This window comes from Heloderma suspectum, chromosome 4, assembly GCF_057233095.1.
Source record: "Heloderma suspectum isolate Gila_16-S chromosome 4, 16-S_ref, whole genome shotgun sequence".
Classification (NCBI taxonomy): domain Eukaryota; kingdom Metazoa; phylum Chordata; class Lepidosauria; order Squamata; family Helodermatidae; genus Heloderma; species Heloderma suspectum.
The window spans coordinates 58833826-58849046 of NC_139461.1; the positions used below are offsets into that span (position 1 = coordinate 58833826).

Here is a 15221-nt window from a genome sequence, read left to right on the forward strand (position 1 = left end):
ACACTGTTCCTGTAATCTTTGGCTCTGGCAAGTACGACCAGCTGCAAAGACTGCTGCATTTGACTGATATCAGAAGTTGCAGTATTGTGTCGATGCCTCTAGCCAACACACAATGATATGTTTTAGTCTATGTTAGTGTCCCACCAATAGATTTTGATGATAGATGTATCTTCTGCTAAAAACTGACATATGGGAAGAGTGGCAGAGAAGACTAGGACAGGACCAGGGCTGTAACAGATTTAAACTGACAAGCAGCAATGCAGGATGGACCTTCTTCACTTGTTACAACTAAGAGTAAGGTGCCAGGATATATACACACACACATACACACTCCATTTTTAAAAACTTACCAGCAGTGATTTGGCTATTACATTTTCCACGACTTTTAAATCATGTTTCATGAGCCTGTGCTTCATGTTCGAACCCTCCATTTCTTCATCCGCAAAAAAACGAAAGAGAAGTGGTTCATCTTTGAATTCACTTTTTTCCAGCACTGTTTGATACACAAATAATATGAATGATTTCTCTCTGATGCTACAAACTAATTTCACTTTCTGATATTCTGATTAAGCCTAAGCACGTGCAACTGAAACAACCACACATTGCTTCCCTGTGTCTCCCACACTCTCCTTCCTTTGTTTTCCCATGTCAATGTTTAGATTGTAAACTCCTCAGAGAAGGGACCTGTCCTCTTCTACTCTGTAAAGCACCATGCACACTGATGGTGATATAAATATTGGTCAAGTACAAATACATTTAAATCATGAAGAAGTATTTTTTGCACATAACTGTAGTGGAGAAAATTTGCAATTTGTACATTGTTGTATCCAAGATTCTTTGATGCCTTCATTCATAAAGGCATTCATTACTTTTTCCTCATTGCACAAACTAAATATTTTATTTAGCAAAAACTCCACCAGAAAGCACTCCTTAAGCTTCATTTCATTGGAGCTGTACAATAAACACCAGTGGTTGCAGGTGAGATGGGACAGAGGGTAATAAGAGGCCACTGCCCCTGCCTGAGAGAAACAGGGCCCATATTTGGGGGAATTGTTTGGCAGCAACATACGCAGCGGTGACCGAAGCAGCACTATGGCAAGCATATGGTTGCTAAATGGCCAGCAGCATATCAACCGATGACCATGGCAGCCACTGCTGGCTATTTAGCAGCCACCAGTTCCAGTTACTCCAGTGTCTGCTTCTACCAAATGATGCCCACCAATAAGGGTGACATGCCCCTTAATTGATGATCAGCAGCAGCAACCTATGGCTATCCCCATCTCACCAATGGTGTGGTGTTGTATAGCTCCAATGTAATTCATTGGCTGTCCTTCAGAAGAACTTCCTGATGGGTTGTAGTGGACTGGTTACTTGTTGTTCAGTCATTAAGTCGTGTCCGACTCTTCGTGACTCCATGGACCATAGCACGCCAGGCCTTCCTGTCCTCCGCTCACTCCCGGAGCATGCTCAAGTTCATATTCATTGCATCGGTGATACTATCTAGCCATCTCATCCTCTGCTGTCCCCTTCTCCTTTTGCCTTCAATCTTTCCCAGCATCAGGGTCTTTTCCAGAGAGTTTCCTCTTCGCATTAGGTGGCCAAAATATTTGAGCTTCAGCTTCAGTATCTGTCCTTCCAATGAGCACTCAGGGTTGATTTCCTTTAGGATTGACTGATTGGACCTCCTTGCAGTCCAGGGGACTCGTAAGAGTCTTCTCCAGCACCACAGTTCGAAGGCATCATTTCTTCGGCACTCAGCCTTCCGTATAGTCCAGCTCTCACAGCCAGACGTTACTACTGGGAAAACCATAGCTTTGATTAGACGGACCTTTGTCGGCAAGGTGATGTCTCTGCTGCTTACTATGCTGTCTAGGTTTGCCATAGCTTTCCTCCCAAGGAACAAGCATCTTTTAATTTCATGGCTACAGTCACCATCTGCGGTGACCTTGGAGCCTAAGAAAATAAAATCTGTCACTGCTTCTATTTCTTCCCCTTCTATATGCTAGGAAGTGATGGGGCCAGATGCCATGACCTTAGTTTTTTTAATGTTCAGTTTCAAGCCAGCTTTTGCACTCTCCTCTTTCACCCTCAACAAGAGTCTCTTTAGATCCTCTTCACTTTCTGCCATTAGGGTGGTATCGTCTGCGTATCTGAGGTTGTTGATAATTCTCCCGGCAATCTTAATTCCGACCTGTGATTCATCCAACCTGGCGTTTCTCATGATATACTCTGCATGTAAGTTAAATAAGCAGGGCGACAATATACAGCCTTCTCGTACTCCTTTCCCAATTTTGAACCAATCGGTTGTTCCATGTCTGGTTCTTACTGTTGCTTCTTGACCCTCGCACAGGTTTCTCAGGAGACAGGTAAGGTGGTCTGGTACTCCCATCTCTTGAAGAATTGTCAGAGTCTGTTGTGATCCACACAATCAAAGGCTTTAGCGTAGTCAATGAAGCAGAAATAGACGTTTTTCTGGAATTCTCTTGCTTTCTCCATGATCCAGCGAATGTTGACGATTTGATCTCTAGTTCCTCTGCCTCTTCACAACCCAGCTTGTACTTCCAGTAGTTCTCGGTTCACATACTGCTGAAGCCTAGCTTGTCGGATTTTGAGCATCACCTTGCTGGCATGTGAAATGAGCGCAATTTTACGGAAGTTTGAACACTCTTTGGCGTTGCCCTTCTTTGGAATTGGAATGTAAATTGACCTTTTCCAGTCTTGTGGCCACTGTTGAGTGTTCCAAATTTGTTGGCATATTGAGTGCAGCACTTTAACAGCATCAACTTTTAGGATTTTAAATAGCTCAGCTGGAATACTGTAATCTCCGCTAGCTTTGTTGTTAGGAATGCTTCCTAAGGCCCACTTGACTTCACTCTCGAGGATGTCCGGCTCAGGTTCAGTGACCACACTATCATGGCTATCAGGGACATTAAGATCTTTCCTGTATAGTTCTTCTGTGCATTCTTCCCACGTCGTCCTTGCCTTCTTTGTCCTTTATCATGGCTGTCTTTGCACAAAACATTCCCTTGAGATCTCCGATTTTCTTGAAAAGTTCTATAGTCTTTCCCATTCTGTTATTTTCCTCGATTTCTTTGCATTGTTCATTTAAGAAGGCCTTCTTGTCTCTCCTTGCTATTCTCTGGAACTCTGCATTCAGTTGGATATATCTTCCCCTTTCTCCCTTGCTTTTCGCTTCCCTTCTTTCCTCAGCTACTTGTAAAGCCTCATCAGACAGCCACTTGGCTTTCTTGCATTTCTTTTTCTTTGGGATGGATTGAGTTGCTGCCTCCTGAACAATGTTACGGACCTCCGTCCATAGTTCCTCAGGTGTTCTGTCAGGTCTAATCCCTTAAATCTATTCCTCACCTCCACTGTATATTCATAAGGGATATGATTGAGGGCATACCTGAATGGTTTAGTGGTTTTTCCTACGTTCTTCAATTTAAGCTGAAATTTTGCAACAAGAAGCTCATGATCTGAGCCACAGTCAGCTCCAGGCCTTGTTTTTAATGACTGTATAGAGCTTCTCCATCTTTGGCTGTAAAGGACATAATCAATCTGATTTCGATATTGACCATCTGGTGATGTCCATGTGTAGAGTCGTCTCTTGTGCTGTTGGAAAAGAGTGTTTGCTATAATCAACGTCTTCTCTTGGCAAAACTCTATTAGCCTTTGTCCTGCTTCATTTTGTACACCAAGGCCATGCTTGCCTGTTATCCCGGTGATTTCTTGACTTCCTACTTTAGCATTCCAATCCCCTATGATGAAAAGGACATCTTTTTTTGGTGTTAGTTCTAGAAGGTGTTGTAGGTCTTCATAGAACCGATCAACCTCAGCTTCTTCGGCCTCAGTGGTTGGGGCATAGACTTAAATTACTGTGATGTTGAATGGTTTGCCTTGGATTCGTACTGAGATCATTCTATCGTTTTTGAGATTGTACCCCAGGACTGCTTTTCCCACCCTTTTGTTGACTATGAGTGCCACTCCATTTCTTCTAGGGGATTCTTGCCCACAGTAGTAGGTATGATGGTCACCTGAATTAAATTCACCCATGCTAGTCCATTTTAGTTCGCTGATTCCCAAAATGTCGATGTTCAATCTTGCCATCTCATGTTTGACCACCTCCAGTTTACCTTGATTCATTGATCTGACATTCCAGGTTCCTAAACAATATTGTTCTTTACAGCATCGGATTTTCTTTTCACCACCAGACACATCCACAGCTGAGTGTCCTTTCAGCTTTGGCCCAGCCGCTTCACTCTTTCTGGCGCTACTTGGAAATACCCTCTGCTCTTCCCCAGTAGTATATTGGACACCTTCCGACCTGAGGGTCTCATCTTCCGGTGTCATCTCTTTTAGCCTTGTGATATGTTCCATGGGGTTTTCTTGGCAAGAATACTGGAGTGGGTTGCCATTTCCTTCTCCAGTGGACCACATTTTGTCAGAACTCTCTGCCATGACCTGTCCGTCTTGGGTGGCCCTGCACGGCATAGCTTATGGCTTCAATGAGTTACGCAAGCCCCTTCGCCACAAGGCAGTGATCCATGAAGGGGAGTTACTTGAGTAGTAATAAGCCATTGATTTCAATAGGAATTGTCCCCTTAGAATTACATAATAAAGGATAAAAAGCTAATTGAATCCAACCATGTAACAAGAACTTTTATATCTGAAGCAGACAGAGATTAGACCACAGTCTATGAGTGGACACTGGTGAAAATCCAGGGCCCACTTAGTGTCTGCTGGCTGCAGGGATCATTGCAAACAAAGCTGAACAATGTAGACCACAGTCTCAACTACTGCAAGCCACTTCTTTTAATCAAGAGTGCATACTCTGGATTGTTTCATACATGTAAGTTATGCCTTAACTATTAAAAGATCCTGAATATGCACTCTTGGTTTGTAAATTTAACACACATTGATAGAGCCTTTTGTTTAAAAAACCTGTGCAAACAAGACTGCAGTCAATCTACTTTGCTTTAACATGGGACAACAGAGTTCAAAGGACTCCACTTGTCATCTAATCCAACCCTCCATGCTAAGGCAGGAGATTTCATATCTGAAGTGTCTCTGAAAGATGTTTGTCAGGTTTCTGCAGAAAAAGAGAACCTATAATTTCCCTGAATATTATAGTCCATTACTGACTGGAACATTGGTTACTCACTGAGAAGGTTTCTTCTGGGTTGGTGCGCAGAAAGCATCACACAATGGGTTTACTCCCTCTACTGCCCCAGAAAAAGCAGGAACATTATCAGATTTTTGTTTAGTCTACCCATCCCAGGCTCCTCCCTCCCAGTTCCATTTGTGGATATAGCTCAGATAAATAAAGAAACATAACAACTGGAGATAGGAGAGTACACAGAAGATAGTGAGCCTCTAGATATGACCCTTGAAGAGGACCTGACCCAGGCAGATGCAGAAGCCAGTGATCTTAGACAAATTATGGTATATCCTCAGATGTATGTAGGGCGTAGTTGGGATGCCTTCTGCACACCAAACCAGAAGGAACCTTCTCAGTGAGTAACCAATGTCTTGTTCTCCAGATTAGTGTGAGGAAGGCATCCCACAATGGGATATACTAAAGCTTAGTGCCAGTGTAGGGTGGGTATGTAAGATCAGTGTTTTAGCTGAAGATACTACCTGCTGAAGGATGCCCCTGCTGAAGGAGGCCTCTGCTGAGATGGTGTCTATTTTACAATGCCTCATACATTTGGATTTTTCCATGTTGCAGATCTGCAGATTTCTGCTACAGGGCCATGTACCTGCTGATGTATGTGCTGACCTAGTGGAATGGGCAGTGACATTAAGGGGTTTGGGGAGGTGTGAGGCCTCGTAGGCCAAGAAGATGCAGGGTTTAAGCCATCTCACTAAGTAAGATGGATCTGGATACCATTTTTCCCCATAGCTGTAGGAGAGAAAGGGATAAAGAGTGAATCTGACTTTCTGAAGGAGGTAGTTCTTTTAACATACATTTGACCGCTCTGCGTATGTCTAACCTATGCCAGTCCCTCTCTAGGGGTGAGAAGGATTAGAGCAGAAAAAAAGTGCGATTATCTCCTGTGCTCTGTGAAATATGGTATTCATTTTAGGGATTATGGTGGGTTCAGTCACAGGATGACTGTGCCTTTTGAAAGGTGATGAGACCCCTCTCATCACCTTTCAAGTGTGGAGAGTTTGGAAATATTTTGTGCTGAAGTGATGGCTACAAGGAATAACACCTTTTGCTATAGGAGCCTGAGGGCTGATCTACGTTGCATCCACCATTGCAATGAAGTTGGCGTGCTCTCGGGTTAAACGCAATTGCATTAAAATGTGATTAGCCACACCCACTCAGTTTCCCCGTTCCAGTACTTCATCAAATGCGCAAGCATGGTTCACACTCCAGCACCATGCTGTTTTCCAGCTCTCCAGCAAGGCAGCTCTCATTGGAGGAGCAGCAACTCTTCCTGTTTTAGCGGATCCCCCACCCACCGTCCCTCTCTTCCTCTATCCTTGTGTGTTTAGGGATGGCACGAGCATCCTGTTTGGACTCGAAGCCTAGCAAGAAGTTGCCATTCTGCCCCCCCCCCCGACACCAGTTCCCTCAGCAAGGAGAGGGGAAGAAGGCAGCACCTCTCATCCTCCCCGCATCATTGCTACAGAGGCAGTGGTGCAGGAGAGGCTGGTCGTTCTCCATAAGTTCTCCTGGCCTTAGGGGAAATGACCAGCTTGTCCCTCGCTGCTGCTGCTGTAGCAAGTGGGTGTAGAGAGAAGAAGGAGGCTCCTATCCTCTTCTCCCCACCCCACCTGCTGGAGGCCAGAGCGAGAGGCTGGGGGGTGTTTCCCGATGCTCTTTTTCCTGCACTAGCCCTTGACAGCCGGCATGAGGAAGAGGGGCAGCGGCAGCAGTACCCAGCATTTGGGTTTGGGGGGGCTGCTAAAGCTTCGAAGACTGCCCTGTGTTTGTCCGCCGCTCATGAGATGATGCTAAAATTGTCCACGGAGATTTTTATTGATGTTAATCTGTGAGTAGCGATGACTGTCTGCCTGGATATGTGTGTGTGTTCTTTCTGTGCTGAGAGCATGGTGGGGACCGTGAAAAAAATTATGCTTGCCCGGGCTTGCCCAGGCAAGTGTGCAGAGAAATCGGGCTGGAGAAGCTACAATTCTTCGAAGATTTGAAGATAATGCCTTATTTATTTATTTTTTTAAGCCAAAGCAGGGGATAGAAGGAGGTAAAACCTAGTGTCATTTGAAGGGAGAGAACAACCCCCTGCTCAGTGCAGGAAGCCTGATTCCCAGGTGGTCGCCCATCCAAGTACCAACCACAGCCGACCCCGCTGAACCTCTGAGATCAGACAAGTGCATGCACATCTAGCCCTTTGCTGGTTGATGAAGAAACTTTGAGTGCTGAGGAAGCTATGCAATCAGTATCCAGAAGACCGCATGGGGGCGTTGAGAGCTGTGACTGGACAGGAGGGAAATACAAACACCACCGTATATGGGCAGGCATGGGAGGGGACTATGACCTTATATGATGACAAACATGGAAGAGCAGAGCACATGAATAGGAGCCGGAATATCAGGGTATTGAAAGCAGTAGCAGGGAAGTGGGAAATTGCAGTTCCAATACAAGGCGGGGACGGCGTAATGTGAAAGACAGGAGACGAAACTTCATTGGAAGCGTAAAAAACTGTAAGTGTAGATCGGTCCTGAGAGGTACTGTTTTGAGTGGGAGCTTTGGTTGGAGTGTATAAGATGACACATCAGTTGCAGGATGGCAATCTGTTTCTGGTAGTAGACTTAGGAGCATGGGCATTTTTAAGAAATGTTTCATGTGAGGATGGGAGCTAAGCGGAAGGCAGCCTGGTTTGGACAGCACTGAGGAGATGGGTGAGGTTTGCCTTCGTAAGGTACCTGGTTTGAGACCTAGATCAAGGCCTGCTTGGAGAAATAAGAGGAGTTCCTTTAGGCCAACAGGGTGGATATCCAGTTCTTTACATCTGCATCACCTAGAGAAGGCTTTCCAGGACTTTTCATATATACACACAGTGGAGTCATTGCTTGAGACCAGCAAGGTAGTAATGACCAAGTTAGGGTATCCTAAAGCTGAGTAGGCTGACTGTTCAACAACCATGTGGCTAGTCAAAGTGAGCCTGGATATGGGTCTTGAGTGAGGAGATCCGGTATTAGAAAATGTGGCTGAAACTGTTGTAGGCTGCTCCTTGGTGGCGAGATTAAGCAAACTGATGGAGCCTTCAGGCTGGTGCTCGCCACCCATTTCCTCTCTGTCACGGCCAGTGAAATCAGTCTCAAATCAGGGGCTGAGGTCACTGCTGCACTGTGTACATTTCTTGTCTCCGATAATGCGGACGTAACACTGCTCGCTTATGTTGCAGATTGTACTGCTGCTTTCTTCCTTAGTCAGACCCATAGTGAAGAAGAGGGTCAAAGCACCGGAAGAAAAGGTAGATGATTTTTTAAATTAGTAAGAGAGAGTACAGAATAGAGAATAGTATAAGAAGAAAAGATGCAAGGTAGTAAAACTTAAGGCAGAGTTCCCCAACAGGGCTCCCAAGGATGCAGGTGCGCCCGCGAGGCCTTTAATGGCACCCTCGTGTTGATTTCCATGTATATAAGGCATGCCTGCTAACTTCTTGGTTGCTCTAAACTTTTAAGTCTATGGACCCAGTTTCTCTATATTTTTAAGTCTATGTACCTATACTTGCAGTTTTGACACACCCACTTGCTCTCTGATTGGCCAAAGTAGTAGTTTACTAACCAGCATACTTACACCCATTCCATGCCTGATAGAAGCAGGCATGAGTGGTGGGTGGCTGTGGCAGAAGGGAAAGGTAAGTGTTTCCCTTGAATGCAAACTGGCAGTACAGGGATGGGGTCTTTTCCATCTGAGAGGGAAGCACAAGCAAAGAGAGGGCATTTCCTGCCTGCTTATCCTCCTATCTGCACTGTCTGTGCAGGAGGAGGATGGTGCTTGGTCTCCAACCCTTTATCTTTGTATGTTGGGAGGTGTGGTGCTTGTCCTCTGTGCCCTTCTGTTTGTTTGTTGGGGGTGGGTGAGTAAAGCAATGGAATTTCCAGCCTGTTCACTTATCTGCCTGCATTGCTTTACCTCCAGTCTTTAGTGCTGGGGTGTGGTGATGTGAGAGCTTTTCCCATTCTCCCCCATAGCTGTCTGCCGTGTGTTTGCTGTGGCACTCCGGATGTTGTTTGGTGCATGTAGGGAGCATGTGCAAAGTTAAGGATTTTGCCGCATGCTTGCTCACACACCTGCTCTGTTCTTGTTCACTGCGTGTGTTAGATTTCTGGGCCCACTGGCTGCCCCATCCAGCCCCATTTGTTTGTGTTGAGGAGCGTGGTGATGAGGCCTTCTATGAGGGAGGGGGGAAACCAGAGCCTTTCCCTGCCTGCTTGCCCACCCGACTCCTTTCTGTTAGTGGAGGCTGCCAGGATTGGTACCTTATGTAGTGGGGAGGTGGCATGGGCGAAGCGAGGGCATTTCCCCACTCTCTTCCCTCAATTTTGTTTCTTTCCACCCCACCACCCCAATTTTCCTGGCCCTCCTCTGCTCCTTCTTAAGTCTGTTTTCCAGTAGCAAAGAGTTTCCCTGCTCCAGCACTATCCTTCCACCATCAAGTTTTCAGAGACTCCTCAACAGCACATTCCTCTCTGTGTGTGTATTGTGTGTGTGTGTATTGTGCGTATGTGCGCATGCGCACGTGCCTGCGCTCATGGGATATGGAGTGTCTGTGTGTGTGTGACTGAAGTTGGTTATAGCCCATGAAAGCTTATGCCAGTTAGTACTAACATGTTAGCAGTCTTTTTTTATAGTGTCACACAAGCTCACCTCATTGTTGTTTTTAAAGCTGAGTTTCCTTTAAGACTAAAAGTGGGCTTTCTCTTGCTCATTATTTCTACATGTGATCTCCCCCAAACCATCTTAAAATCACAGATCTGAAATTTCAGGGTGGTTTGACAGAGATCCCATATAAAAATCATGATGATCCATGCCTCTGATCCTTCTATGCATGCTACGATTGTGCTGGCAAGTTTGGATGTTTGTATTTCTATGGCAGGAATGTTTGGATGTTTGCCGTTTGTATTTTTCTGCCAGGAATATTTGGATATTTGTATTTCTGTTACAACTATTTACTGAGAATGTTTGAATGTTTGTATTTCTGTTTATTTATTTGTTAGTAAATTATTTCATATTCGAAGTATTTTGCAGTCTTGTCGTCTTTCTGACCTGACTCCCCCATGGTGGCCATTTTGTGAGTAGCCATGCCTACACTATGGCCATTTTGCCACTGGTGCCCATGGCACTCTGTCAGTTCCAAATGCATTCACAGGACGAAAAAGATTGAGGACCCCAGAGTTAAGGCTTTGAGATACGTTAGGTTGATAAATTACAATAGCTAACAAAGGTGCTGTATCTTGGGTGAAAAGCAGGGACGAACTGGCAGGGAGGAGCCTGGGACCAGTAGACTAAACAAAAATCTGATCACGTGGTCCCTGCTTTTTCCTGGGCAGCAGAGGGAGTTAACCTATTGTTGGGTGCCTTCCTCACACCAACCTGGAGAACTCCTATTATAGGACATGGACTCTTATATACACAAGTTATTACCACTTGTTACATTTCTCATATGTTTGGGTTATCATTTGTTCTTGCACTCATATTTATGTATTTCCTGTGAATGTGTGTTCAGACTACCAAAGAGGGTTTTTTATGTTGTTATTAGTTAACAAACTAGGATTGTTTGTGTCCAGAAATACATATTCAGGGTTAAAAACAGTAAAGATAGGGTGGCTGGGTTGTGGTGGAAGCAAAGTTATTGTTATTGTATTGGTAAGTGGCACATTACCACAACTACTCATGAGTATGAAACTAAAAAGACGGGTCCTTCCAATGGCATATTGTCATAGATAGTAGCAAGTCATTTTACTCATGAGAAGGTGTAGCAGTGTGTCACTTGAAAGCAAGGAAGACCATTTGCTTTCCAATAACTGTCCAGACATCCCAAACCCCAACTAAGTTCCTTTTTAACTAAATACTAATTTTCCCAGGATAAAATTTGGAACTCAAGCCCTAATCAGAGCCACAAATCAGTAAGTGCTGTAGGCTGCATCTGTTATTAGTATCATGTTCTGGGACATATGTATCCATAAGGTAGAAATTTGTACTATACAAAGGTGTACTATACAAAATGTGTTTGCAGGATAAATACTACATGTATTAAAAACATACATCAGTGGCTTAAGCAAGTGAACCATGATGTTCCATGTATAGCAAAAAGAGTTTGTAGGAGTTTTGCAAAATAGAAGATATAATTAATGCAGACTCAAAGGGAACACTGCATACCTGATAGCATCAAACTTAGCTAACATCCTTTTTAGCCACATGATATTGAGACACAAAAGTATCTCATAAGTGAGAGTCCTCAGAACTAAAACACAAGAGGTATTACCTCTCTCTTTACATGGTATCTTGTCAAAGTGCCAGAATTCCAAAATAAGAATATTGCTTACCATGGTGCATAAATCCATTGTCACAAAGTGCTATTCCAAAGATCATTGCTTCTTCTCTTGTCCTGCAATCCCCCTGCGAATAACGTACACATCAATATAAACATAAAGGGATGCAACTTTAAATCTGGAAAATGGTTACACATCATTTTTGCAATATGTGCAGAAACTGGATTGCCCATGTCCACTATTTTAGTCCCAGAGCATGACTGAAACAAAGTTAATACCTTATTTTGGGAACAATAAAATATATTAACATACTTGCTTTGTATCTACAATTTTAAAAGTCATATAAACACTTTTATTTACTCTGTCAGTGACTGGTTGATCAAATACTCTCCCATAAAATATTGGCTACTTCTTTACATCGTATGCTGAATGTATGCTGACTGGCTAAAATAAAGATTTAAAATGTAATATAAAACCATGAATGATTTTGCTCAGAATAATCTGATTGCAAATTAGCCACCAGATGATGGCAGTGTGGGGCTGCAAGACCCAGGGACAAAGGCTTGGTGGGCCAAAAAACATCTGTATGCTTTATTTTGCTTATCTCTGGACTAAAATATGAACCTGTGGATCACTGTCAGTATTGAAGCTTGTATTATGTTCTAATATATGTAATATATGTCTTAGTAATGTTTTGTTTCAGTTATATAGGCTGAAAATTCTTTTTTAAAAACCTTAATTTTCAGTAATATTCATAATTCAAGAGATCACTTTTTAAAAGCTTATAGTTTCTTTCTCTGAGAGAGAGAGAGAGAGAGAGAGATCCATTTTTTAAGGAGCTATAAAGTAGGTTAAATGATACCTTATGTTGGACTAACTTAGTTTGGTGTGGAAGTAAAAAAGCTTTCCAGATTCATAGCAATCTTTTTTAGGCAGAATGGACACATCAGAGAAGCTCAGCTCAGGGCTGGTGCTTGGTCTGAGGAGGCCCTGGGCAAAGTGCACTCTGGTGGGGGCCCTCCTTTGTAAGTGGGTCCTGGTGGGCTTCCATGATAGTGGCAAGAGACAGCAGCAGGACTCCAAGCCATACCATGTGCCTGGGTCTAGCCACTATTTTTTTTTATTTCTCACAATGCCCCAGAGAAACACTTTGTTGAAGCATTGTGGAAAATTAAAATGGAGACTTCACCCAGCTGCCAGGGTTTGTTTGGAGTACTGAGACAAAAAAAAATAAAGGGAGTTGGATCAGGCAACTTCAATGGGCCGTTCTGGAACACTGGGGCCCTAGTAGCTGGCCAACAATGCCAGATGGTGGTGAAAGTCCTGGGTGAGGTGTATATAAGCTAAGCTATATGTCATGGGAAAGTCTGTATGTGTGTGTATGTGTGTGTGTATACACACACACACACACACACTCATATATAGTAATAAATATATACATTCCATTTTCTATCATGGTTATGTGCTTCAGAGCACTGTCTTACCTGTGCAATTAGCCAGTCTATCAATTTATTAGCCATGACTACAGATTTGTAGGTTCTTAGATGGTAATCTTTATCTCTGGGGGGGGAAAACATACGAAAGAATTCACTCCCAAACATATACATTTGACATTTATTGAATACCATACGTAACACAGCCCATTATTAATTCAAAATCATTTCCATTTTTATTAGCTTCTGACAATAAAACATTGCTGTGGTTATAATGGTTAAGTGTACGCCAGCCATATGATATGAAGTTTATTTTAAAAAAAATTAACACCTATTTATTTCCAACAGTCGTCTAGAATCTGCCCACTGAAGACCTGTTTGAATATTCCTTCTCCTCTACCCACTCTCCATTCTCCCCAAAGTGTGCCAGGGAGGAACTCTTGGACCAATACTTAAACATGTATTTATTACTATTTATTACTATTATTTACATTTATTACTAACTTGCACACTCATCTGCCTGCCCTTTTTTCCATGTTTTCCCATTGTTTTCTCTTTTTATCATGAATCAATGTTATTTTGGCACTTTGTTGAATTATTAATTGCTGTGGAATTGTTGGGTTTTTTAAAACAATGATTTAAGGGTTATTAAGGCTTCGAGTGTTCTTATACACTGAGATTCAGTGGGTGGATACTCATGAATGAGCCTTTTCTTTGGCGGCCTCCAAAAGTGTGGAATGCCCTCCCTAGAGAAGTCTGGCACCTACTTTGCTGACAATTCAGTGCCACGCAAATACCTTTTTATTCTCCCAGGCCTTTCAAAAGTATTTTAGCTGCTGCTTGCTTTATTTTTAATATGTTTAAGGCTGCATTTTAAAATCAACTTTTCCGTGTTTTTAGCTGCTCCATTATTAATCTTTTTAATGTATTGTTTTTTGCTTTTATTATGTACATTGGCCTGAGAGCTATAGGGAGACTCATATATTGAATGAATGAATGAATACAAACTGTAGAAAGGCAGAAATAATTGTAGTGTACCTTTCAAATAGAAATTAGGTTAGAAAATCAGTACCAAGATTAAATATGGGCCCTGGGTTAGGAACCGTTAGGGCAACCACTGCTGCACTGTTTTATAGAAAAGCTTGTAAAAAGTGCTATCTATATAAGGTACATAGCAAGCAGAAATCCAACAGTTGAACCTTTGCCCAGAATTGTACAGGCATATCTGTACCTTGGTATTCCAAGGAGCTGAGGGCAATGAAATGGTTGGGTCAAGAACTAGAGCACAGGTGGCAGACAACATGTGGTGAGCATGACCAAACCCAGGTGAGAAACTATTTTAAGGCGTATTCTATAATGGTGATGGCAGTGAAAAAAGCTTATTTCTCCACCTCCGTTGCATCTGCATAATGTTGACCAACCAAGTGGCAAGGAGGTTTCTTTCTATAGGCTCAAGAGATCAGAAGGTGAATTTCTCAAAGGCTTGCTGTGACCAATATGCATTACATTTTGTAAAGAAAAGTTGCTTGCATTCATTTCAACCTGGATGCCATCAACCTGGATGCCATCGTTTTGACAGGGTCAGAGACGGATACAGCCAGGGAACTGTGTAATCATGTTGTTCTGGATATATTTAGCTTGTGCAGACTGAAGATATGGACAAGCTTTTCAGGTTTGAGATGCACAATGTGCTCTTTGGATCCATGACCCTCCCGGATATTAAAATCTGCCAGGTCTGCGCTTAGCATCTGGATATCAAAAGTAGTTACTATCTCTCTGAAGAATCATGTAGTTCCCTCTGTCCTCAAGGAGATAGTGGTTAGCTCCATGTTAGAAAAAAAAATTGAATCCTTGGATTCTGGATATTTATTATTCAGTATCTAATGCTCCATTCCTGAGGAAGATATTGGAGGAAGATATGGGTAAAGGTGATCACTTCTCAACTCCAGATGGTCTTAGATGATAATGATCACATTTGGATCTCTTCCAATCTAGAGGTACGAGTGGCACTGGTTACCAGGGGTACCTTTTATAATCTTCTGAAGATTCGCCTATCTAGAGAAAATTGAAGTTATTCACACCCTAGTTACATCCAGACTAGGCTACTGTAGTCTGCTCTACATGGGGCTGCCTTTAAAGTCAGATCAAAAGCTTCACCTGGTGAAGAATGCAGCTGCCTGGTTGCTTGTAATCAGCATACATACAACACTGATTCCATAACCAGCTGCACTGCTTGCCAGTGCATTTCTGGACCCAACTGAAAGTACTGGTCTTCATCTTTAAAGCCTTTATCTTTAAATGGCTTAGGAACTGGGTACT

At 43.0% G+C, this 15221-nt stretch overlaps 1 protein-coding gene and 1 long non-coding RNA gene across 2 annotated transcripts in view; one reads left to right on the plus strand and one right to left on the minus strand.

Moving 5' to 3' along the window:
- Positions 1-15221, minus strand: part of PREX2 (phosphatidylinositol-3,4,5-trisphosphate dependent Rac exchange factor 2) — a 218198-nt gene that overhangs the window by 117369 nt on the left and 85608 nt on the right. The window contains exons 14-16 of the mRNA XM_084848048.1: positions 12954-13029; positions 11524-11596; positions 351-493 (exon numbers count right to left, since the gene is read on the minus strand). Coding sequence (XP_084704174.1) covers positions 351-493; positions 11524-11596; positions 12954-13029 — 292 coding nt within the window. The remainder of the gene's footprint in view (positions 1-350; positions 494-11523; positions 11597-12953; positions 13030-15221) is intronic.
- The window catches only part of LOC146346880 (uncharacterized), a 29825-nt gene continuing 23383 nt past the window's right edge, over positions 8780-15221 (plus strand). The window contains exons 1-2 of the long non-coding RNA XR_014789836.1: positions 8780-8831; positions 13251-13362. This is a non-coding gene — a long non-coding RNA (uncharacterized LOC146346880). The remainder of the gene's footprint in view (positions 8832-13250; positions 13363-15221) is intronic.